Consider the following 25,392-nt stretch of genomic DNA (forward strand, 5'->3'; position numbering starts at 1 on the left):
CGTTTGGAGTATTTGGCTGCTATAAAGTTCCACACGTGACAAGCCACTTTGTTGAGCTATCGTTTGTGGCCAAGTTGCTTCTGAAAAAGAGCTATACAGCTCAGTGGGCCTGACCTGGTAAAATACTAAATAATTTAGCTTTTCAGTTTAGTATGAACCGTTGTTTGTTACATGTTCAACCTTGATTGTTTGTGGCTACTTAAGTGTTTGGAACCTTTAGACCTGTGCTCAGTAACTGTGATTTTTTTAAAGAAAATTGTATTACTTTTCCCTCATCTCCACACAAGTATGAAAACATTTACATGCAAAACTCTATTCTGTATCTCCATATGTACATGCAATATATTTTAGTCCATTAATCCATTGGCTTTCCAGAGCAATATTATTTAGCAGCAGCAGCAGCATTTGTGAAAGCAACTTTTATACTTACCTATGCATCGATAGTTACATTTTTATGTTGAGGGACTGTGGCGTGGTATTGGTGTGGAACTGTTTTTGCTGTTTTTTGCTGCCTTGCCCAAGCTTGGGAATTGGTGAACTTATGCAATTAGAACTTAAATATACTTGATCTATTGTATGTATTTATTTATAGTGATTTGCTTTCCTTTCCTATACTTTGCACTCCCATCGTGTTTTTGTTTTGTTTGCTGCTGTAACTCTCCGACCCGCCCCAACTGGACCTTCATAAGCTCATCGGATTTCTCCAGGATAAAAAAGAAACATTTTGACGATTCTAAAAGATTCCGATTCTGAAACGCTTCCCTCGCTGCGTCACCAGATGTCAGCGGCAGAGAGCACCCCGGGGGTTAAACGCCGCTGGAACTCCCAAGGCGAGCGCGAGGAGTGTGTCACGGGTGAGGAGTGTGTCACGGGTGAGGAGTGTGTCACGGGTGAGGAGTGTGTCACGGGTGAGGAGTGTGTCACAGGTGAGGAGTGTGTCACAGGTGAGGAGTGTGTCACAGGTGAGGAGTGCGTCACGGGCGAGGAGTGTGTCACGGGTGAGGAGTGTGTCACAGGTGAGGAGTGTGTCACAGGTGAGGAGTGTGTCACAGGTGAGGAGTGCGTCACGGGTGAGGAGTGCGTCACAGGCGAGGAGTGTGTCACAGGCTAGGAGTGTGTCACAGGTGAGGAGTGTGTCACAGGTGAGGAGTGTGTCACAGGCGAGGAGTGTGTCACAGGCGAGGAGTGTGTCACAGGTGAGGAGTGTGTCACAGGCGAGGAGTGTGTCACGGGCGAGGAGTGTGTCACGGGCGAGGAGTGTGTCACGGGCGAGGAGTGTGTCACGGGCGAGGAGTGTGTCACAGGCGAGGAGTGTGTCACGGGTGAGGAGTGTGTCACGGGTGAGGAGTGCGTCACGGGTGAGGAGTGTGTCACGGGCGAGGAGTGTGTCACAGGCGAGGAGTGTGTCACAGGCGAGGAGTGTGTCACAGGTGAGGAGTGTGTCACGGGCGAGGAGTGTGTCACAGGCGAGGAGTGTGTCACGGGTGAGGAGTGTGTCACAGGTGAGGAGTGTGTCACAGGCGAGGAGTGTGTCACAGGTGAGGAGTGTGTCACGGGCACGAGGAGTGTGTCACAGGCGAGGAGTGTGTCACGGGCGAGGAGTGTGTCACGGGTGAGGAGTGCGTCACAGGCGAGGAGTGTGTCACAGGTGAGGAGTGCGTCACGGGTGAGGAGTGTGTCACAGGCACGAGGAGTGCGTCACAGGCGAGGAGTGTGTCACGGGCACGAGGAGTGTGTCACGGGCGAGGAGTGTGTCACAGGTGAGGAGTGTGTCACGCGCGAGGAGTGTGTCACAGGTGAGGAGTGTGTCACAGGCGAGGAGTGTGTCACGGGCGAGGAGTGTGTCACAGGCGAGGAGTGTGTCACGGGTGAGGAGTGTGTCACAGGTGAGGAGTGTGTCACGGGCGAGGAGTGTGTCACGGGCGAGGAGTGTGTCACAGGTGAGGAGTGTGTCACAGGTGAGGAGTGTGTCACAGGTGAGGAGTGTGTCACAGGCGAGGAGTGTGTCACAGGCGAGGAGTGTGTCACAGGTGAGGAGTGTGTCACAGGCGAGGAGTGTGTCACGGGCGAGGAGTGTGTCACAGGTGAGGAGTGTGTCACAGGTGAGGAGTGTGTCACAGGCGAGGAGTGTGTCACAGGCGAGTAGTGTGTCACAGGTGAGGAGTGTGTCACGGGCGAGGAGTGTGTCACAGGCGAGGAGTGTGTCACGGGCGAGGAGTGTGTCACAGGTGAGGAGTGTGTCACGGGCGAGGAGTGTGTCACGGGCGAGGAGTGTGTCACAGGCGAGGAGTGTGTCACAGGTGAGGAGTGTGTCACAGGTGAGGAGTGTGTCACAGGCGAGGAGTGTGTCACAGGCTAGGAGTGTGTCACGGGTGAGGAGTGTGTCACAGGCGAGGAGTGTGTCACGGGTGAGGAGTGTGTCACAGGTGAGGAGTGTGTCACGGGTGAGGAGTGTGTCACGGGCGAGGAGTGTGTCACGGGCGAGGAGTGTGTCACGGGCGAGGAGTGTGTCACAGGTGAGGAGTGTGTCACAGGCTAGGAGTGCGTCACAGGCTAGGAGTGTGTCACAGGTGAGGAGTGTGTCACAGGTGAGGAGTGTGTCACAGGTGAGGAGTGTGTCACAGGTGAGGAGTGTGTCACAGGTGAGGAGTGTGTCACGGGTGAGGAGTGTGTCACGGGCGAGGAGTGTGTCACGGGTGAGGAGTGTGTCACAGGCGAGGAGTGTGTCACAGGCGAGGAGTGTGTCACGGGCGAGGAGTGTGTCACAGGCGAGGAGTGTGTCACGGGTGAGGAGTGTGTCACAGGCGAGGAGTGTGTCACAGGTGAGGAGTGTGTCACGGGTGAGGAGTGTGTCACGGGCGAGGAGTGTGTCACGGGCGAGGAGTGTGTCACGGGTGAGGAGTGTGTCACGGGCGAGGAGTGTGTCACGGGTGAGGAGTGTGTCACGGGCGAGGAGTGTGTCACGGGCGAGGAGTGTGTCACGGGTGAGGAGTGTGTCACGGGCGAGGAGTGTGTCACGGGCGAGGAGTGTGTCACGGGCGAGGAGTGTGTCACAGGTGAGGAGTGTGTCACAGGCTAGGAGTGCGTCACAGGCTAGGAGTGTGTCACGGGCGAGGAGTGTGTCACGGGTGAGGAGTGTGTCACAGGTGAGGAGTGTGTCACGGGTGAGGAGTGTGTCACGGGTGAGGAGTGTGTCACAGGCTAGGAGTGTGTCACAGGTGAGGAGTGTGTCACAGGTGAGGAGTGTGTCACGGGTGAGGAGTGTGTCACAGGTGAGGAGTGTGTCACGGGTGAGGAGTGTGTCACGGGTGAGGAGTGCGTCACAGGTGAGGAGTGTGTCACAGGTGAGGAGTGTGTCACGGGTGAGGAGTGTGTCACGGGTGAGGAGTGTGTCACGGGTGAGGAGTGTGTCACGGGCGAGGAGTGTGTCACGGGCGAGGAGTGTGTCACGGGCGAGGAGTGTGTCACAGGTGAGGAGTGTGTCACAGGCGAGGAGTGTGTCACGGGCGAGGAGTGTGTCACGGGTGAGGAGTGTGTCACAGGCGAGGAGTGTGTCACGGGTGAGGAGTGTGTCACGGGTGAGGAGTGTGTCACGGGCATGAGGAGTGTGTCACAGGCGAGGAGTGTGTCACGGGTGAGGAGTGTGTCACGGGTGAGGAGTGTGTCACGGGTGAGGAGTGCTTCACAGGTGAGGAGTGTGTCACGGGTGAGGAGTGTGTCACGGGTGAGGAGTGTGTCACAGGTGAGGAGTGTGTCACAGGCTAGGAGTGTGTCACGGGTGAGGAGTGTGTCACGGGTGAGGAGTGTGTCACGGGCGAGGAGTGTGTCACAGGCGAGGAGTGTGTCACAGGCGAGGAGTGTGTCACGGGCGAGGAGTGTGTCACAGGTGAGGAGTGTGTCACAGGTGAGGAGTGTGTCACGGGTGAGGAGTGTGTCACAGGTGAGGAGTGTGTCACGGGCGAGGAGTGTGTCACGGGTGAGGAGTGTGTCACGGGTGAGGATTGTGTCACAGGCTAGGAGTGTGTCACAGGCTAGGAGTGTGTCACAGGCATGAGGAGTGTGTCACAAGCTAGGAGTGTGTCACGGGTGAGGAGTGTGTCACGGGCGCGACACCCCACCACGAAGGAGACGGCGGACTCACTGGCAGGGACGAGGAAGGGGTCGACGCCCACGCGCGACCCATTGGGCAGAACGCTGAGCAGCCAGTCCTCCCACGTGAGCGTGTCCTGGATGCCTGCGGGCAGTGCCACGCAGCACACGCACACACACACACCCACGGGGGCAAAAGATTGGAGGGCGTCGCTCAAATACAAATCAACCCACGCTCACGGCAATTGTACACCCGTTCTCCAGGTGAACAGACGCTCCGGAAAGTAAGACGAAGCCCAAACTTGTGCCCGTTATCAATAAAGTCGTACACAACTCTGGTCACACGCATACATAGACGTACATACAAAGATCCCCTGTATAGCCTAAACAGCCTGCTGGGGCAAGTATTGTTTGCGAGTACAGTAAAACCTTGGATTGCGAGCATAATTCGTTCCGGAAACGTGTTTGTAATCCAAAGCACTCGTATATCAAAGCACTCGTATATCAGTTGTGATCACGTGACGCTCGGCAGTACAAAGCGTATACGTTGTTCGTGTTTTTGTTTTTTTGTTTGTTGTGGTTGCACCCGATTCAAGAGCCGAATGGCTCACAGGGCTATACCAAAATAAAAACCAATAAACTGAAAACTGTACTACTCGTATTGCAAGACCTCGCTCGTTTATCAAATTAATATTTACTTACATTTTTTGCTCGTCTTGCAAAACAATCGCAGACCGAGTTATTCGCAATCCAAGGTTTTACTGTATATGCAAAGGCCGGCACACAAGGAGGGGGGGGGGGGTTGTGGCCCGCACCACTCCCGGCCATCTCTTACTCCCCAGTGGCGAAGCTTGCACATTGCATCAGGTATTCATTTGAGGCCGAGTGGACCTAGGGGAGGCCCAGAACTGGTTCAGATAATCGTCACTGGTGTTAGCCAAGAGTGGGAATGAAACTCAGGTCACCGGGTTTGTAGCACAGCGTCCTAATCGTTACGCGACTGCTACCCATACACACACATACACATACAAAGACAAACACACACAAACACATACATTACACACCTACTCAATTGTAAGACACACCCTCCAACCTTTGATTTAAAATACAGGGGCAACAAAAGTGCATCTTATATTGTGAAGAATACGGTAATTGGTCTGGTTCATGAATACTTTTTCGAAATTAAAACTGACCAGTGATGCAAATGATGCATTTTTGTCATCTTGTTTGGCGAGTGTCCGCGTGTGTGTGCACGTATTTTGAGAACACAGTGTACATGGCGTAAAATTAAGCAGGGCTGGTGCACCAGCGATTTCTTGACCTTTCGGCCAATTTCTGTTGAGTTTTATCCCTTAAGGACCTTCGTCCATATTTTAGATTTCTCAGATTCTATTAAGCATGCGAGAGTAAGTAAACCACTGCCTAGGCTGGTATGTGAAGGAGAAGACGCTGCTCGGGATCACAAGATAGGGACAGGACACCTTGATATGACCACCGCTACATTACAGCTCTGTCAAACTTGAGACAGAGATAACCTCGTAAAAACGTGAACACATCACCCGGTGATATTGCATTGGCGGTGGTACACAAGCAAAAACAACAACACAAACTCAACAAATGTACGTTTAACACTGCCCCAAAAGGAAAAGTATATAATAATAGGTGAAATTTCGGGCCAGAGAGATACGGTCTATCTTCCACTCTATGTGCTGTGAAGTAGGGCTATTGCAAAAAAAAAACAATTATTAATGTTTTCCTTTTGGGCCAATGTTATTGATGCATGTGTTGACTTTTTAAAATTAATTAAGTGGTATCCTTATTTAATAGAGAACAGAATAGTGGTTATGCAGGTTTCATTACAAATCCCGGTATTAAACTCGGTGATCTAACATTCAAGTAGCCTTTGGATAAGTTTTCCAGCAAATGCTTAGCTGCCAGAATTGCTACAAAGGCAATACAGATGTAGAGTAGGAGTTAGTGACGTCATGTCATGCGTGCCCTCTGGCACGATGACGTAACGGATGGTGACATCATGGACAGGGGGCAGGACAGTGACGTCATGTCCCCCTGGGGGATTTAAGCTGGAACCCGTCACGGGTTCAGGGTCGTTGCGGGGAGCCAGGAACGGGTGAAGTTGGAAGTTGGGACCCAGGGTAGGGGGAAATTGGCACCAGGCTAGGGTAGCCTGTGGGTGCTAGGGACTTCCCCAGTACCCTTACCCTGGGGTGTGGAGCATAGGCAGTGAGGGGGCAGTACACGGAGTCGTATCCGAAGACAAGTCTTTAATAAAACAGCTGGCGCAAGCCCCTACATGAAGATCTGCCTCCGAGTCGTCATTTACACCTCAACACATATATATGCCCAAACACACTATAACGATGTAAAAGTAATTTAATAACAGGTCCCTGCAGGGTGGGCTGGTAGGACAAGTCTCTGCGCTGTATATTGCTGATTTTACACCCAACAGCACGAGATTTCACTTCGTTAAAGTATTGAAAGGGGACGGACGGACGGACACATTAATCTATTGCAGGCTGGTACACTCAGTTTACAACTTCGTTCCTACCAGTACAAATAAATTAACCATCTTATGAAAGAGGAAAAACACTCTACTCTTTATCATGTTAAACTGTAATTATGAAAGTAGGTAACTTCTTTCTGTCGTATTGATACGAGCCGAGTGGTCACGATGAATCGTGGTCTATGTTGCAAATCCAGCCGGTGGCTTTCAGGGCAAAGCGAGTGTGAACCACTCATGCCCTCGCACTGGACACGAGTTCAGGAGGTGCTCAAGGTGAGCAGAGGTGAGTGGACGACCGATGGATTCTATTTATCAGAGGGAAACAGGGGGAGCTTCTCCAAAACGTTACCTCCGGTTCACCATGGGAGTCCAGTTTACCATGGGAGTCCAGTTTACCATGGGAGTCCAGTTTACCATGGGAGTCCAGTTTACCATGAGAGTTAAGTTTACCATGGGAGTCCAGTTCACCATGGGAGTCCAGTTTACCATGGGAGTCCGGTTTACCATGGGAGTCCAGTTTACCATGGGAGTTCAGTTTACCATGGGAGTCCAGTTCACCATGAGAGTCCGGTTTACCATGGGAATCCGGTTTACCATGGGAGTCCAGTTTACCATGGGAGTCCAGTTTACCATGGAAGTCCAGTTTACCATGGAAGTCCAGTTCACCATGGGAGTCCGGTTTACCATGGGAGTCCGGTTTACCATGGGAGTCCGGTTTACCATGGGAGTCCGGTTCACCATGGGAGTCCAGTTTACCATGGGAGTCCGGTTTACCATGGGAGTCCGGTTTACTATGAGAGTCCGGTTTACTATGGGAGTCCGGTTTACCATGGGAGTCCGGTTTACTATGGGAGTCCAGTTTACCATGGGAGTCCAGTTTACCATGAGAGTTCAGTTTACCATGGGAGTCCAGTTCACCATGGGAGTCCGGTTTACCATGGGAGTCCGGTTTACCATGGGAGTCCAGTTTACAATGGGAGTTCAGTTTACCATGGGAGTCCAGTTCACCATGAGAGTCCGGTTTACCATGGGAGTCCAGTTTACCATGGGAGTCCAGTTTACCATGGGAGTCCAGTTTACCATGGAAGTCCAGTTCACCATGGGAGTCCGGTTTACCATGGGAGTCCGGTTTACCATGGGAGTCCGGTTTACCATGAGAGTCCGGTTTACTATGGGAGTCCGGTTTACCATAGAAGTCTGGTTTACCATGGGAGTCCGGTTTACTATGGGAGTCCAGTTTACCATGAGAGTTCAGTTTACCATGGAAGTCCGGTTTACCATGGGAGTCCAGTTTACCATGGGAGTCCGGTTTACTATGGGAGTCCAGTTTACTATGGGAGTCCGGTTTACCATAGAAGTCCGGTTTACCATGGGAGTTCAGTTTACCATGGGAGTCCAGTTTACCATGAGAGTTCAGTTTACCATGGGAGTCCAGTTCACCATGGGAGTCCGGTTTACAATGGGAGTTCAGTTTACCATGGGAGTCCAGTTCACCATGAGAGTCCGGTTTACCATGGGAGTCCGGTTTACCATGGGAGTCCAGTTTACCATGGAAGTCCAGTTTACCATGGAAGTCCAGTTTACCATGGGAGTCCATGGGAGTCCGGTTTACAATGGGAGTTCAGTTTACCATGGGAGTCCGGTTTACCATGGGAGTCCGGTTTACCATGACAGTCCGGTTTACCATGACAGTCCGGTTTACCATGGGAGTCCAGTTTACCATGACAGTCCGGTTTACCATGGGAGTCCAGTTTACCATGAGAGTCCGGTTTACCATGGGAGTCCGGTTTACTATGGGAGTCCGGTTTACCATGGGAGTCCGGTTTACCATGAGAGTTCAGTTTACCATGGGAGTTCAGTTTACCATGGGAGTCCAGTTCACCATGGGAGTCCAGTTTACCATGGGAGTCCAGTTTACCATGGGAGTCCAGTTCACCATGAGAGTCCAGTTTACCATGGGAGTCCAGTTTACCATGGGAGTCCAGTTTACCATGGGAGTCCAGTTCACCATGAGAGTCCGGTTTACCATGGGAGTCCAGTTTACCATGGGAGTCCAGTTTACCATGGAAGTCCAGTTTACCATGGAAGTCCAGTTCACCATGGGAGTCCGGTTTACCATGGGAGTCCGGTTTACCATGGGAGTCCAGTTTACCATGGGAGTCCGGTTTACCATGGGAGTCCGGTTCACCATGGGAGTCCAGTTTACCATGGGAGTCCAGTTTACCATGAGAGTTAAGTTTACCATGGGAGTCCAGTTCACCATGGGAGTCCAGTTTACCATGGGAGTCCGGTTTACCATGGGAGTCCAGTTTACCATGGGAGTTCAGTTTACCATGGGAGTCCAGTTCACCATGAGAGTCCGGTTTACCATGGGAATCCGGTTTACCATGGGAGTCCAGTTTACCATGGGAGTCCAGTTTACCATGGAAGTCCAGTTTACCATGGAAGTCCAGTTCACCATGGGAGTCCGGTTTACCATGGGAGTCCGGTTTACCATGGGAGTCCGGTTCACCATGGGAGTCCAGTTTACCATGGGAGTCCGGTTTACCATGGGAGTCCGGTTTACCATGGGAGTCCGGTTTACTATGAGAGTCCGGTTTACTATGGGAGTCCGGTTTACCATGGGAGTCCGGTTTACTATGGGAGTCCAGTTTACCATGGGAGTCCAGTTTACCATGAGAGTTCAGTTTACCATGGGAGTCCAGTTCACCATGGGAGTCCGGTTTACCATGGGAGTCCGGTTTACCATGGGAGTCCAGTTTACAATGGGAGTTCAGTTTACCATGGGAGTCCAGTTCACCATGAGAGTCCGGTTTACCATGGGAGTCCAGTTTACCATGGGAGTCCAGTTTACCATGGGAGTCCAGTTTACCATGGAAGTCCAGTTCACCATGGGAGTCCGGTTTACCATGGGAGTCCGGTTTACCATGGGAGTCCGGTTTACCATGAGAGTCCGGTTTACTATGGGAGTCCGGTTTACCATAGAAGTCTGGTTTACCATGGGAGTCCGGTTTACTATGGGAGTCCAGTTTACTATGAGAGTTCAGTTTACCATGGAAGTCCGGTTTACCATGGGAGTCCAGTTTACCATGGGAGTCCGGTTTACTATGGGAGTCCAGTTTACTATGGGAGTCCGGTTTACCATAGAAGTCCGGTTTACCATGGGAGTTCAGTTTACCATGGGAGTCCAGTTTACCATGAGAGTTCAGTTTACCATGGGAGTCCAGTTCACCATGGGAGTCTGGTTTACAATGGGAGTTCAGTTTACCATGGGAGTCCAGTTCACCATGAGAGTCCGGTTTACCATGGGAGTCCGGTTTACCATGGGAGTCCAGTTTACCATGGAAGTCCAGTTTACCATGGAAGTCCAGTTTACCATGGGAGTCCATGGGAGTCCGGTTTACCATGGGAGTCCGGTTTACCATGGGAGTCCGGTTTACCGTGGAGCAGGAGTTGGCACCCTGTGGTTCCAGAGCAGCATGCGGTTCTTCTAAGGACCGTTTCGTGCCGTTATTTATTAAGGACCCACCATCTCGTATTCATGTTCCATTGTCCCTCTTGAAATACTGAGGTGCTCAAGGTGAGCAGAGGTGCAGTGCAAAGTGGGTTTTACCCGCTCTCGTGCAGTGCACCACCCCCTCCCCCCGAACCCCCTGCAGTTTATCAAAAGGCTGCTTAGCCCAGCCCTCCCACCCACCCACGCCCCTTAATGACTCCTCCCCCCGCCCCTTAACCTGTATATAATCCCGGTCGTCTCTGAACTGTGCTCCTGACACAGATATTCTGCTGTGACTATTCCACCTGAAGACGGAAGCTTGTGTTGCCTCCGAAACGTCGTGATTTAAATGTTTTCTTTTATTTGATTTTACCTACGTGACTTTACTGAATACAACCAAAGAGTAGGACTGCAGAACTTTGGCAATTGTTGGTAGCGCCGGCTCACCGCCTGGCTGCCTTCCAGCTTGTCTGCGGTTCCTTAGCGATTGCGAGATGCAATTTGTATTTAACGACGCCGAATAAAACTAACATATATTTTTTATGCCCATTCATCGTCAGAAAAAACAATTTATTTCGTGACACATTCAAGTAAATTAAGATAACTGGTACCAGGATGACATGAAGACAACCGGGCTGTCTTCTCGTCCACTGCGGATGCCACACTCACAGCAGAGGCATTGCCACAGGGGACCAGGGGTGGCACGGCCCTAATGATTTATGTAAAGTAGTACCCCCTCCCCTGCTGGAATGGGATCGCCAACTCATCCAATTTTGGATGGTTTCCTAATACGACTACATTTTAAAACGCTAAACAGTGGTGGGAGCCAAGGGGTGGCTTCTGCAGTGATAACCCATTCGGGACTTCTCACAGAGATATTGCGGTTCATTTGTGGCAAGCACTTTGTGTGTAATGAGTGCGGCAGTAGAGATGTTCACCCAGTTGACAAAACAGAATGGTACCGAGTCAAACACCCCGAGTTGTCGTGGCGAGGAAAAAGGAGCGAGCGGAAACGCACCGACTTTCATGAGGGTCCAGTTGCTGTCCATCTGCTGGGCGGCCTGCAGGAAATAGCGGCCGTCTGTCCACATAGCCGCCTGTGCCTCTGTGACCACCGCCATACCTGCACGCAAACACAAAGATCCCCACCCCCCGGGCGAGTGCTGTTAGGGAGTAACACCTATGTACTCTGTGTGTATGTCGAACTTCTTTCGCACCGTACGTAGCCAACCGTGCTAATCAGAGGTGTGGGGGAAGGATAACAAACTAAACACAAAAATTCGTAATAAACTAAACACAAAAAGCAGTTCTAGAGAAATTAGTTTTCAAGGCACATGAGGGGGTGGGTGCCCAGCACCACACCCGCCCAGCCGCCTTTGTTTCCCAGGTGACGAAGCTTACACACCGCAACTAGCACTCTTCAGAGTAAATTTCGGGGAGGCCCAGGATTGGTTCAGATAATTGTCACCGACATTGGTTGTGCGCGGAGCCAATATCAGTGACGGGTTCATAGCACAGCGCGCTAATCGCTACGCTAGCGCTCCCCACACACAAACACGCATGCATGTACTGTAAGCGTATATACAGTACATATAAATAGCAGTATTCGCCTTGGGTGCCAACTTTATGGGCACAAAGGAGTCGTGACTTTTGCTCCCCAACATTTGTGCATACCGCAAGCCACCTGGAGGCACATCCACCTCCGGTAATAGTATAATATACGCTATACTAGCGAGTCCCACGCTATGGATGATAATACCATTTGCTATTACATTTTCATCTTTCGTACGGCTGATGCAGATGCAGGGCAACGACTACAATTTCACATTCAGGTGGTCAAGCGAGATAACCGAGTCAGGAGCAGCAGAGTAGTGTATCATCGCTGTGATGTCTCCTTCGTATTTGTGGATTGGGCATGGCGTCGTCACACGTTATATGGTCTGTTCTGGATGACCACAGTCGCACACTGGAGAGTTTTACATTTTTCATTTGTACATTGGGTATCCGCATGTGCTGCCAATGGTTTGTGGAGTGTATGTGGTTTAGGGTGGCTCATGAGCTTCATGGAAGATCAAAACCAGGAATCTTTTGCGTCGGGTGCTTCAAAATTAGGTGCTTGCTTGCGTGCGATTAAGTTATGAGCGGTAATAAAGAGAGATACGTGTCCATATCTAGGCGTGACGAGACAACAAAAGATAAATCCCACGATAAACGAGTCCACCTCTCTGCCCTTTTCGTAACTCTGAAGAGGGGGGGGGGCATTATCAAAGGCCTAATGTATTTTTACTTGTTAAAACAAATTGTGCTAAGTGAACGTGGCTAGCTTCTCATTATTTGTAATTGTACACAACTCTCAGCGGAACACTGCCACGATGTAATGGCCAGCAAACAGGACTTGCAACCCATCAGTCGCTGGTGCGATTACCCCTCTTGGCGGACGCGTGGCATCTGAAACAATGGCACAAGTTTCTCAAATCCCCACCGCCTGTCCACCCAGCGGTATAGATGGGTTCACCGCAGTCAGTCGATTGGCCGGGTTGCACGCGGTGGGATAAAGTGTGGGTCCCTGCCATCTCTTCCAAGATGTCTGGCCAACTCGGAAGAGTAGGCAAAATACCCTCTTACAGGGGGTTCTCAAGAGCTTCCCCCAAGTAGAGGCCCCTTCTGCCAGCAGCGGCACGAGCGAGCAATTCGAGGGCTGCGCCTCTACCAGCTCTTACCGCTGTCAGCACAGCTTTCGATTGTTATTTTTTCATTCTGATTAAAGTGAAAGACTCAACCCACCTGCAGAGCCGTCAAAACCAGAGATGAAGGCGCGACGGCAGTCACAGTCGGCCACGTACTCACTCTGCAAAAACAACGAGGAGAGCACAGCCATTACATAAGCAGTATGCAGTGGAGACTAGCACATTTACCGATGTACCACGCTTATTCTCGTTACATAAAAGACGTGTTCCTCTTGTACTCAATGTCCTGCTCCTGTACCGTCATCAACAATGTTTTCTGTGCCATAAAAATGTGGAGACAAAGCATCTCCCCAACCAGTGTCCAAATTGAACATTCTTAAACAAAAAAAAAATCAGAACAAGACCGTTTGTTATGTCGCAAGATCCATTTGTGGATTTTTTTATATTCTGGATGAATATTCTTTTATTCTAATTGAAGTCAAGGATGAGCAATCAGGGAACCATTTTTAATGAGCCTTTTGGGGTAGGTTTCCTTCCGCGTAATTATTTTTTTCCTCCAATACGGGCTTATGTCGTTTCTGAATGCAACAGAATGATAGTTTTGGTCGGCAATAATATTTGCATGCACCCCAAGAACTTAAACATTGTCAAATCACATGAGCTTCTGACATTTCATCGATACACTTCCGTTTTTGTTTCTTCATCTGATAGACGTATTCTAGAGTGACAATGGACACCCCTACAAAAATTGCGTTTGATGCAGGAGTCTATCTGAACCTAAGTAGACACTATAGGGAGGAGCCACGGGACAGCACTTAGCGCGCTGCGCTTTGAAACCACCGACCAAGTTTCAATACCCAGCCATGGGTAACATCAGTGGTGAGTGATGTCCGAACTTGTCCCTGGGCTTCCGTCCTTCACCAACCCACAGGGAAAAGTGCAAAGTACCGTCCCATAGCCAACACTGCACGGGAAGGCCTTCATCCAGCAATAGACTCACAAAGAGTTGTAAATATTAATCTGCTTTATTACACATCTACGGAACTGCTGCGTGTAGATCTGTGTCCCTCTGATATGCATTTTGTTTCAGTCCGCAAGTCCAGTGTTCACGTACAGCTGACACTTCGCTCAAGCTCGTCATGAGTACCCAGTGCAGACCCAACAATCTGTTAAAGGCTATATGCGGGATTTGTGTCTTTATATATGTGTATGTTTTTACGTGAATGAGTGTATTATGTAAATGCACAAAACCTGGAAACAAAGATGCAGCTATTACATTTTATATAATATCTAATTTTAAACAATAATTGTTTTTAAAACTTAGAATAAAAAATAAGAATGACTAAATGAACTCATTTTGATACTGGTAAAAAGGTCCCATAGATATAACTGCTCAACCTGAGCTAGTATACTTTGATACATTGCCCTTGTACGGTTCACCTTTTGGCATTCTCTGGTCTAACACGAGTGAGACTAGGACATAAGGCAATGCAAGCACCAGGGTATGAATGGCTTGGGTTGAGCAGCTATCAAGAAGGCTGTCTCTGGTGTAGGCCAATCAGTTTCAAAGACAATGCATATATTATCAGAGCGTGTTTGTTTGCATGTTTTGCCACAAGTACGTGTCGTTAATGCATACTTGATGCCTTGAAATAGGCATCAATTCGGTGTTTGAACATCTTAACGCCTTTTGTATTGCCAAGAAGGGTAAAGCCTATTCCTATTTTACATCATTTAAACTAAACTATTTTTATTTTACCAGGTAAGGTCCACTGAGCTATATAGCTCCTTTTTATAAGCGACCTGGCCACAAGTGATAGCTCAATTAAATGATTTATGTTTCTAAAATGTGGAGGGAAAAACCAAAGGACCTGAAGAAAAATCCACGTGACCACGGAGTGAACACGCAAACTCCAATTATACAGCAGGCGTCAGGGTCAGGATCGAACCCACAACTTCCTGTATACCAGGCGAGGTAGTTATAACATGTAGCCACCATGGTGTCCCTACTATACAAATCAAATTTGTAGAGTCACCACATAATGTGTATGCAAGCACTACCACGTGCCTATATGTAGGTACGAGGCATGATTAAAACGTTTCATATATTTTTTAATTTTATAGGTAATTTACTTTCCATAATAAAGTATCGTGTCTTTGTACTAAGATTAGTGGTGTCAGTTGATACCATGTGACGGCACTTTTGATGGAAAAAGCATGGAAGTGACGTAAAACATGTGACGATTTCCGGTGATGTTATACCTTCTGATAATTCCGAAAACAAAGATTTTTGGATCATCAAATATTACTTACCTAAGCCAGATTTTCAGATTGGTTGCATCGATTCAAAATGGGCAAAACAACCCTAGGAGGCACACACGTGTGTGCAAGCGTCAAATTTGCACTGGGTACCTGATGTGCATCTCCCGATGGCACGATGAGTGCTTGAAGAGGCTCCGCTGTCAGGTGGACGTCCTTCATGGCATTGCGCAAGCGCCTGAGAATCTCCGTTGTTACCTTGGCCTTCATACTAATCCCTTTCTGTCCAACAGAATGTGCACAGATGTTTGCACGTTGACCTTTTCTCGCTCGGTACGTAGCCAACCGTGCTAACCGGAGGTGCGGGGGAAGGACAACAAACTAAACACAAAATGCAGTTCTAAAGAAGTGAGTTTTAAATATAGATTTTTAAAGTGCATAGTTCCAGTGGTTTCCTAATATCGGAAAGTAGAGCGTTCCAGATGACAATAGAAGCGCATCTGAAAGCGCACGATGCAGTGACCGTATATATTTGATGACTATTCAAAAGCCGCTGTGATGATGAGCGTAGTTCGCGTGATGGGTTATGCTCCTTGACGAGATCAGCAAGGTGTTGTGTTTCATCCGTGGCAAGCACTTTGTGTGTAACGAGTGCAGCCTTATAATGTATTCGTTCGGCAACTGGAAGCCAATGCAGCTGGGAGAGCACCGATCAGGAACTGTTTATCAACACACCTTTTAGAACAGCGGTCAGCAACCAAAATAACAAGAGGAGGAATTATATTCGAATTCGGTAAAAAAACTGAATATTTCAAGAGTCGCAATGCACGACAAAACGAGACGGTCCTAAATAAACGTGACAAAGTAGTGCTTAAGCAGCCGCATGCGGCTCCAGAACCGCAAGTTGCCGACCTCTGCTTTAGAAGATGCATATTTACATCATTAGACCTCCTTTGCCAGTAGCAAAATATAATAATAGGGATTTTCCCCTTTTTTCTGGCAACAAAACTGAAACCTTTTTACGAGGAATTATGTCTGCATTAACCACAATACTTTTGGTAAAAATGCAAACAAAAAACACACTATGATAATATATGATGCATTGTCCTTGAAACTGATTGGTCCACACCAGAGACAGCTTTCTTTTGAGCCTAGTCTCAATTGGTGCTAGACCAGAGGACGCCAAAGGGCGTACAGCTCAAACACAATGCACTATCAAAGTAATGAGGGCTCGGGGTAAGCATCTACATCATTAGACCTCCTTTGCCACAAGTATTGTGGTTAATGCACAAATGATTCCTCGTAAAAAGGTTTCAGTTTTGTTGCCAGAAGAAAGGGGAAAAACCCTATTATTAAGATGCATATTGTTTTAAGCAATACGAACCTTCAATGTGCCTGCCAATAATGGTAATGAACATGTGAATGGAGCAGACTTTTTTTTTATCAGTTAATGACCAATTCAAATGGCTGGGCTTCCCTGCATCCACTGAAAGCATGGGGGTAATGTGATGCGCATATCCTCCACCAAAAAAAATAAAAATGTACAGTGTAATGGATTACACAAAAGTGCAACAGTCAGCATGCAATTAATTAGTTAAAGGATGCAGAAGCAGTAGCCGAGGCGTGGGGGAAATAATACAAATGGTAGAAGCAGAGAGATTTTAAGCTTTCGTGCAAACAGGAATTACTCTTTGGTTCTTTCGGCAAAGTCACGTGGGAATTAATTAAATAAATAATGGGGTACGCCGTTTCTCCCCCTACCGCTCGCATTGACATGCTACTTTCTATGCCCCCCCCCCCCCCCCAATATATAATGCCTCGTCACAAAGGCGTTGTTTCTCTGTGTGTCTCTGTGCTTCTCTGTGCGTGTCTCTCTCTGCGTGTGTGTCTCTGTATCTCTCCCCCATGTCTCTCTCTCTGTGTTTCACTCTCTCTGTGTCTCTCTGTGTGTGTCTCTCTGTATCTCTCCCCCATGTCTCTCTCTCTCTCTCTGTTTCACTCTCTGTGTGTGTCTCTCTGTATCTCTCCCCCATGTCTCTCTCTGTGTTTCACTCTGTGTGTGTGTCTCTCTGTGTGTTTGTCTCTCGATGTGTCTCTCCCCCATGTGTCTCTCTCTGTCTCTCTCTGTGTTTGTCTCTCTGTGTACGTGTCTCTCTCCGTGTCTGTGTTTGTCTCTCTATCTGTATGTATGTCTCTCTCCGAGCTTGCATTCATTCGCACCTGATGACGGTTGCTTGTGTTGCAATCGAAACGTCGTATTCCATTATTTATTTTATTTCCACGTGACTTTACCGAAAGACCCAAAGAGCAAGCAGAGAGATCTAAGAGAGACACAGCAAAGCCTGGCAAAGATACGCAGCTGGGGGCTGAGAGGAATGGTGGAAGGTGTGCGGAATGAAATAATCAGGATATTTTCTCAGAATAGTTTTATATATCCTGGAAAAATCCGATGAGCTATGAAGCCCTTATTTCACAGAAATCCAGCGTGGGCAGGAAAGACCAAATCACACAGGAAGAGGAAGGCAGAGATGATTAGTGATGCATTGGAGATGTATGGGAGATACCGTCGTGATGCACAAGGAAACGTGCAGGGAGATGGACTAGAAACATCACAGATTTGAGATGTGCAATGAAAACTTTGCCAGAACATTCATCCCGCACACCATGGCAGATGAGTGGAGTTGCATTGCATTTTAATCTTTACAGCCGTCGTTTACAACTAAACAAGTACTTTGCATGGCCGCTTAAGTCCCCATCTTCTTGAACTACGTTTCAAAGTGCGCATAAAGAATTGAACTTGAACTCTACATTTACGTAAGAAGAACATGCCACTTAACGACGCGACCTTTCATTCCAAAAGACAAGGTCCTGGCCCTGACTAACACACAAATAACACCCTCATCCAAAACCTATGAGAAGTGTAAAGTCTCTATGATTGATGCTAAAAAGGTACACAAGTCATGCTTGAAACATCCATTAGCCAAAGAACACAATCTTGGTACTTAAAAAAATATATATTTACCAGGTAAGGCCCACTGAGCTATATAGCTCTTTTTCAGAAGCGACCTGACCACAAATGATAGCACAACTTACTGGCTTATCACGTGTACATTTATAGCAGCCAAATACTGTAAAAGCATGTTTCTAAATGTGGAGGGGAAAACCGGAGGACCCGGAGAAAAGTCCACACCGACCACGGGGAGCACATGGAAACTCCAAATATACATCAGGCATCAGGATGGAACCCACAACCTCCGGTATACTAGGCGAGGGAGGCAACATCTCGCCACCACGGTGGGAGTTTGCGACTGGCGCCCCAAAGCCGACGCAAGTCTGCCGCTGTGCGATTCCACGGTGACAGGAGGTCGTGGGTTCGATCCACACCCTGACGCCTGCTGCTGCTGCTGTATATTTGGAGTCTGCGTGTTCTCCCCGTGGTCGTGTGGGTTTTTCTCCGCGTCCTCCGGTTTTTTCCCCCCCACATTTTAAAACACGCGTTTAAGAGTATTTGGCTGCTATAAATTTCGACGCGACAAGCCACTTCGTTAAGCACTCATTTGTGGCCCGGTCGCGCTTCTGAAAAAGAGTTACATAGCTCAGTGGGCCTAATCAGGTAAAATAAAAGTTTTCTTGAGCTGGGCCCGTCTGTCATCACGGCACCCACCTATACCACTGTGGACCATCGCGCCACGCCAGGACGAGTCAACAAGGAGGCACTGTGGCAAGGGGGGGAGCGGTTCTCATCGTCAACGAGCAACCTGCTGGAACATCGGTGAAAAATAGCTTCATAGCTCATCGGATTCCTCCAGTATGAATACATTTTCGGATTCTGATCAACCCGCCCGGGGTTTGTTTGATCTTTGGTCCCGTGGCATGCCCCCCCCCCCTGCTGAAACAGGTCCAGATCCGGCCAAGGCCTGCTGCTGATGATGCTGCTGATGCTGCTGATGCTGCTGCTGCCGTGTGCCAGCGAGCCTGCAAAGTGTCCCGGGCTTCTGAGCGATGACCTGAACCGTGTTTAGCGGTCGTGCACAAAGAGACGGGGATTGTTGAAGACCCAACTTCACATTCACTGCATTCTCTGCAGATGACGATAGCTGCTGCTGATGCTGCGTGTGGCTCGGTACACACACACCACACACGCACGTGCCAGAGATAAGTAAGTAAATCACCGATCAATCTACTGCTGGATGGAAATCTCGCCAACCCTCTGCCGTCGATCTCCCCCACGGTCCCGCAAGTACCATTTTTAGTCTCGACTATCGGGCAAACCAAGCCCTTGGGAGTCCAAGCCTACTACTGGTTATCATTTCGCGTGACTTGTCTTTAACAGGAGTCAGCAGAGGTCTCTGGTCCACTGCCGTTCTGCTCTCTCGCTGCAATTCAATACTCGACAATCGGGGATGCCAGCAAGCGCTTAAACATACCACAAGCATCTATAAACGAAGCTATAACGCTTAACCGCGTAGCATTCTACAGAACACAAATCGAAACCGTATCCTCAAACCGAAAACGCATCACCAAATGCAAAAGCCCTTTGTATGATAAGTCGCTTGCAGTGACATTACGACCAAGTCAACTCCATAACTAGAGCGTCAAAGCGTTACCAGAAAGACGTATTCATTCATGTAAACCCCTTATCAGTGTCCTTACCTTATTACAGATCAATTTTAGACATTATTGGTCACCCCCGTAACCTTTTAAATCTCAACGCTCATCCTACAAAGTCCCATCGCAAGAGGGAAACACAAATTGGCATTTGTTTTTTGCCCGTGTTGAAATGGCTGTACGGACCTGAACACTTTATTTCCCTGTACACGAATACGAGGTCAATCGTATGGGTTGACTGCCATGCTATACACTAACCCATAACTGTCAACCCCTTATCAGTGCCCTACCTTATTACAGAACAATTCAGACCTTACTGGTCACCCCGTGCCCCCTTCTACATCTCAAACGCTCACCCAACAAAGGCCTCATCGCAGGGGAGAAACACAAACACGCGTTTCGTTCGTCCGCATTGAAACGTCTGGAACATGAGAACTCACTTTTCCCCGTACAACAATAGCGGGGTTAAACCTTACGTCTTACGCCGGCTAGGAGCCAGCGTGCACCGACTTCGAGAGCCACAAAGGCACGAACCCGTCCATCATCCATGGACGTTGTCGCTTTGCCCCTTGAGGTTGTGGGTTCCTTCCTTAATAACGCAGCCCAAGACGGGATGGGGGAACGGCGAGTGGCAACGCAAACACAACGCACCTCGTTACTCTGTAGTACACAGTCTGTAGTACAGAGTATCGAGATAGAGATGCAGTGGTGTAGAGATAGAGACGTAGAGATAGTTAAGAGAGATGCAGTACACAGTCTGTAGTACTACGAAGCGTGGTCACATAGCCAGACACCGGAAGGGGGACTCATTAATTCAGCAATCCCCAGTTTGACTTGCATCACACACTGGGATTTTAGCACACAGAGTTGTAATACGGTGGTGTGGTGTGTGGTGTGGGGGTGTTTCTGGATGATTTGCCGGTTCATCCCAGGATATTTCTGTTGCGCGTCGTCGCTTTAAGAAGTTTCCCTGTTCATATTTTAGTTTGTTGCGGTTGCACCCGGCTCGAGAGCCGCGTGGCTCTCATGGCTCTCCATGCCTCATACATGGCAACTTGCCGAGACACGGATGGGTGGCCGCAATGACGGCTCGTTGCAGCACAGAGGCAGCGATGAGCCTCCCCCGTGGAGCCTGTGACAGGGGACTGTAGGGGTGGCGGTGCCGTGAGCGAGTGGCAGCGCCTGTGAAGGCTGCCGGCGCCGTGGCACACGAGGGGGTGGTGGTGGTGGGTGGCTACCAGCAACACGCCCGGCCGCCTTTGTCTCCCCGCCCCCCCCCCCCCCAGTGGCGATGTTGACACAGCGCGCCGGGTACTCGTTTGAGGCTGAGTCGACCTAGGGGAGGCCCAGAACCGGTTCAGACAATTGTCACTGCGTGGTGTCGGCCTTGAGCGGGAATCGAACTCGGGCGGCCGGGTTCGTAGAGATAGTTAGAGATAGAGACGTAGAGATAGTTAGAGATAGAGAGTTAGAGATAGTTAGAGATAGAGACGTACAGATAGAGATAGTTAGAGACGTAGAGATAGTTAGAGATAGAGATAGGTAGAGATAGAGATAGGTAGAGATAGTTAGAGATAGAGATAGGTAGAGATAGAGACGTAGAGATAGTTAGAGATAGTTGGAGATAGAGACGTAGAGATGGTTAGAGAGACGTAGAGATAGTTAGAGATAGTTAGAGATAGAGACGTAGAGATAGTTAGAGATAGAGACGTAGAGATAGTTAGAGATAGAGACGTAGAGATAGAGATAGAGACGTAGAGATAGTTAGAGATAGAGATAGTTAGAGATAGAGATAGGTAGAGATAGAGATAGGTAGAGATAGTTAGAGATAGAGATAGGTAGAGATAGAGACGTAGAGATAGTTAGAGATAGTTGGAGATAGAGACGTAGAGATGGTTAGAGAGACGTAGAGATAGTTAGAGATAGTTAGAGATAGAGACGTAGAGATAGTTAGAGAGAGACGTAGAGATAGTTAGAGATATAGACGTAGAGATAGTTAGAGATATAGACGTAGAGATAGTTAGAGAGAGACGTAGAGATAGAGATAGAGACGTAGAGATAGTTAGAGATAGAGAGTTAGAGATAGAGACGTAGAGATAGTTAGAGATAGAGAGTTAGAGATAGTTAGAGATAGAGAGTTAGAGATAGAGATAGAGACGTAGAGATAGTTAGAGATAGAGAGTTAGAGATAGTTAGAGATAGAGAGTTAGAGATAGAGATAGAGACGTAGAGATAGTTAGAGATAGAGACGTAGAGATAGTTAGAGATAGAGATAGGTAGAGATAGAGATAGGTAGAGATAGAGACGTAGAGATAGTTAGAGATAGTTGGAGATAGAGACGTAGAGATGGTTAGAGAGACGTAGAGATAGTTAGAGATAGAGACGTAGAGATAGTTAGAGAGAGACGTAGAGATAGAGACGTAGAGATAGTTAGAGATAGAGAGTTAGAGATAGAGACGTAGAGATAGTTAGAGATAGAGAGTTAGAGATAGAGACGTAGAGATAGTTAGAGATATAGAGTTAGAGATAGTTAGAGATAGAGAGTTAGAGATAGAGATAGAGACGTAGAGATAGTTAGAGATAGAGACGTAGAGATAGTTAGAGATAGTTAGAGATAGTTAAAGATAGAGATAGAGACGTAGAGATAGTTAGAGATAGAGATAGGTAGAGATAGTTAGAGATAGTTAGAGATAGAGACGTAGAGATAGTTAGAGATAGAGACGTAGAGATAGTTATAGATAGAGAGTTAGAGATAGTTAGAGATAGAGATGTAGAGATAGTTAGAGATAGTTAGAGATAGAGACGTAGAGATAGTTAGAGATAGAGACATAGAGATAGTTAGATAGAGAGTCAGAGATAGTTAGAGATAGAGATGTAGAGATAGTTATAGATAGTTAGAGATAGAGACGTAGATAGAGTGGTAGAGATAGAGATAGTTAGATATAGATATGTAGAGATAGTTAGAGATAGAGACGTAGAGAGAGTGGTAGAGATAGAGAGATGTAGTGATGTAGAGATAGAGACGTAGAGATAGAGAGAGATGTAGTGATGTAGAGAGAGATGGAGAGAGAGTGGTATACAGAGAGAGAGAGATGTAGAGATAGTGGTAGACAGAGAGATGTAGTGATGTAGGGAGAGATGGAGAGAGAGTGGTATACAGAGAGAGAGAGAGATGTAGAGATAGTGGTAGACAGAGAGATGTAGTGATGTAGGGAGAGATGGAGAGAGAGTGGTATACAGAGAGAGAGAGATGTAGAGATAGTGGTAGACAGAGATGTAGTGATGTAGAGAGAGATGTAGTGATGTAGAGAGAGAGATGTAGAGAGAGTGGTATACAGAGAGATGTAGTGATGTAGAGAGAAACGTAGATATAGAGATGTAGAGAGAGATGTAGAGAGAGTGGTATACAGAGAGAGATGTAGAGAGAGATGTAGTGATGTAGAGCGAGATGTAGAGAGAGTGGTAGACAGAGAGAGATGTAGAGAGAGATGTAATGATGTAGAGAGATGTAGAGAGAGTGGTAGACAGAGAGAGATGTAGAGAGAGGGATGTAGAGAGAGTGGTAGACAGAGAGATGTAGAGAGAGATGTAGAGAGAGTGGTAGACAGAGAGAGATGTAGTGATGTAGAGAGAGAGAAACGTAGAGATAGAGATGTAGAGAGAGATGTAGTGATGTAGAGATGTAGAGAGAGTGGTAGACAGAGAGAGATGTAGAGAGAGATGTAGTGATGTAGAGATGTAGAGAGTGGTAGACAGAGAGATGTAGAGAGAGATGTATAAAGAGATGTAGTGATGTAGAGAGTGGTAGACAGAGAGATGTAGGGAGAGAGATGTAGAAAGAGATGTAGTGATGTAGAGAGAGAGAGATGTAGAGAGAGATGTAGTGATGTAGAGAGAGTGGTAGACAGAGAGAGATGTAGTGATGTAGAGAGATGTAGAGAGAGATGTAGAGATGTAGTGATGTAGAGAGAGTGGTAGACAGAGAGATGTAGTGATGTAGAGAGATGTAGAGAGAGATGTAGAGATGTAGTGATGTAGAGAGAGTGGTAGACAGAGAGATGTAGTGATGTAGAGAGATGTAGAGAGAGATGTAGAGATGTAGTGATGTAGAGAGAGTGGTAGACAGAGAGAGAGAGTGAGGGGTGTCTGTGCCCGGCGCGTGTCCGAACCTTGAGAGCGAACAGCTGAATGCTGCACCGGCGTTGACCGCGGAGCGTGGCAATAGCAGAGTGGGGTTCCCGGTGTGACCGAGGCGGAGAGCACTGGCGGAGAGTGGGGAGATAGTGGGGAGAGAAAGCGTGGGGAGATAGTGGGGAGAGAGAGCGGAAAGTGGGGAGATAGTGGGGAGAGAGCGGAGAGAGAGAGTGGGGAGAGAGTGGGGAGATAGTGGGGAGAAAGCGGAGAGAGAGCGTGGGGAGATAGTGGGGAGATAGTGGGGAGAGAGCGTGGGGAGAGAGAGCGGCCAAGAGAGAGCGCGGACACCGCTCGAGCGAGCGATTTGCCACTGTCGTGAGGACGGAAGTCGGCGCCGGTCTCACTTCCCGGCACGTGGTCGCGTCGCCGCCTCGCCCACACGTCACGGCCATGGCCCCACCCCCACCACCCCCCACCAACCCCCCACCAGCCCCCCCCCACCAGCCCCCACCTCCCCCCACCACCCCCCACCATGCGACAGCCTCCTCCTCCAGCACGTGCATGGCAACAACAACCGGGGCTGAAGGGGGTCTGGTTGCCAAGCGGCCATCTTGTTGAGTTCAATTTTGTAGTTGACGCAACAGCTGCTCCCACAATGTAATGCAAATGATTTTGTTTGTTACGTTTGCACCCGACTCAAGAGTTATGTCGTGAGTGGGCGTCAGCCCCACGTAGCCACAGGAGCTATGAGACAGCCTGCTGCAGCACGTGCAGTGCAACAACCGAGGCCGAGTGTTGAAATGGCTAGCGGCCATCTTGTTAAGTTCAATTTTGGCGTTAACGGCAAAACAACTGCGCCCATAACCGAGCTGTCAGGCCACGCGGTGTACTCCATTTTCTCGTCCAGGAGAATTGAGTTGTCAGGTCCATAGGGCGTACAGCCGTTTCAACACGGGCAAAACAAAATGTGTCTATTTGTTTGTGTTTCTCCCTTATAATGGGAATTTTTGTAGGATGAACGTTGAGATTTATAAGGGGCACGGGGTTACCAATAAGGTCTGAATTGGTCTGTAATAAGGTAGGCACTGATAAGGGGTTGACATTCATGGTATACTCTTTGGTTCTTTCGGTAAAGTCACGTAGGTAGAAATAAAAGAAAATAAGTCGCGACAGCTGCTTGTGTTGCGTTCTAAACTTCGTGATTCATTTTATTTTATTTCTACCTACGTGACTTTACCGAAATAACCAAAGAGTATGGATTCCTGCAATCACGAAAGCTTCAAATCAAGATTATTCATGATATCGTGTAGTGTATAACGTAGTGTATAACGTAGTGTATAGTGGAGTGTATAGTAGTGTAGTGTATAGCATAACTGCCAACCCATAGAGTTTACCCCGTATTCTTGTACAGGGAAATTGAGTTTTCAGGTCCATACTGCGCAAAGCCGTTTCAAAGTGTGTCTATTTGTGTTTCTCTCTTGTGATGGGACTTTGTAGGATGCACGGGGTGATCAATAAGGTCTGAATTGGTCGAATAAGGGAGCCACTGATAAGGGGTTGACAGGTATGATAATGCAATGCAAATTATTTAGTGGAAT

The 25,392-nt window shown here is 48.3% G+C and overlaps 1 protein-coding gene across 2 annotated transcripts in view; it reads right to left on the reverse strand.

Annotated features, from left to right (window-relative positions):
• Positions 1-24,214, reverse strand: part of XPNPEP1 (X-prolyl aminopeptidase 1) — a 49,238-nt gene extending 25,024 nt beyond the window's left edge. The window contains exons 1-5 of one of the 2 annotated variants that reach the window (XM_032951952.2): positions 23,830-24,214; positions 15,206-15,334; positions 12,891-12,954; positions 11,125-11,229; positions 4,142-4,234 (exon numbers count right to left, since the gene is read on the reverse strand). In XM_032951952.2, coding sequence (XP_032807843.1) covers positions 4,142-4,234; positions 11,125-11,229; positions 12,891-12,954; positions 15,206-15,322 — 379 coding nt within the window. In that variant the 5' untranslated portion in view covers positions 15,323-15,334; positions 23,830-24,214. The remainder of the gene's footprint in view (positions 1-4,141; positions 4,235-11,124; positions 11,230-12,890; positions 12,955-15,205; positions 15,335-23,829) is intronic. The other variant, XM_032951953.2, reaches the window with a different exon arrangement.
• Between the last annotated feature and the right edge of the window lie 1,178 nt (positions 24,215-25,392).

The sequence above is a fragment of the Petromyzon marinus genome, chromosome 11, assembly GCF_048934315.1.
Source record: "Petromyzon marinus isolate PM22_M1 ecotype Great Lakes invasive population chromosome 11, UKy_Petmar_22M1.pri1.0, whole genome shotgun sequence".
In the NCBI taxonomy this organism is placed as follows: Eukaryota; Metazoa; Chordata; class Hyperoartia; order Petromyzontiformes; family Petromyzontidae; genus Petromyzon; species Petromyzon marinus.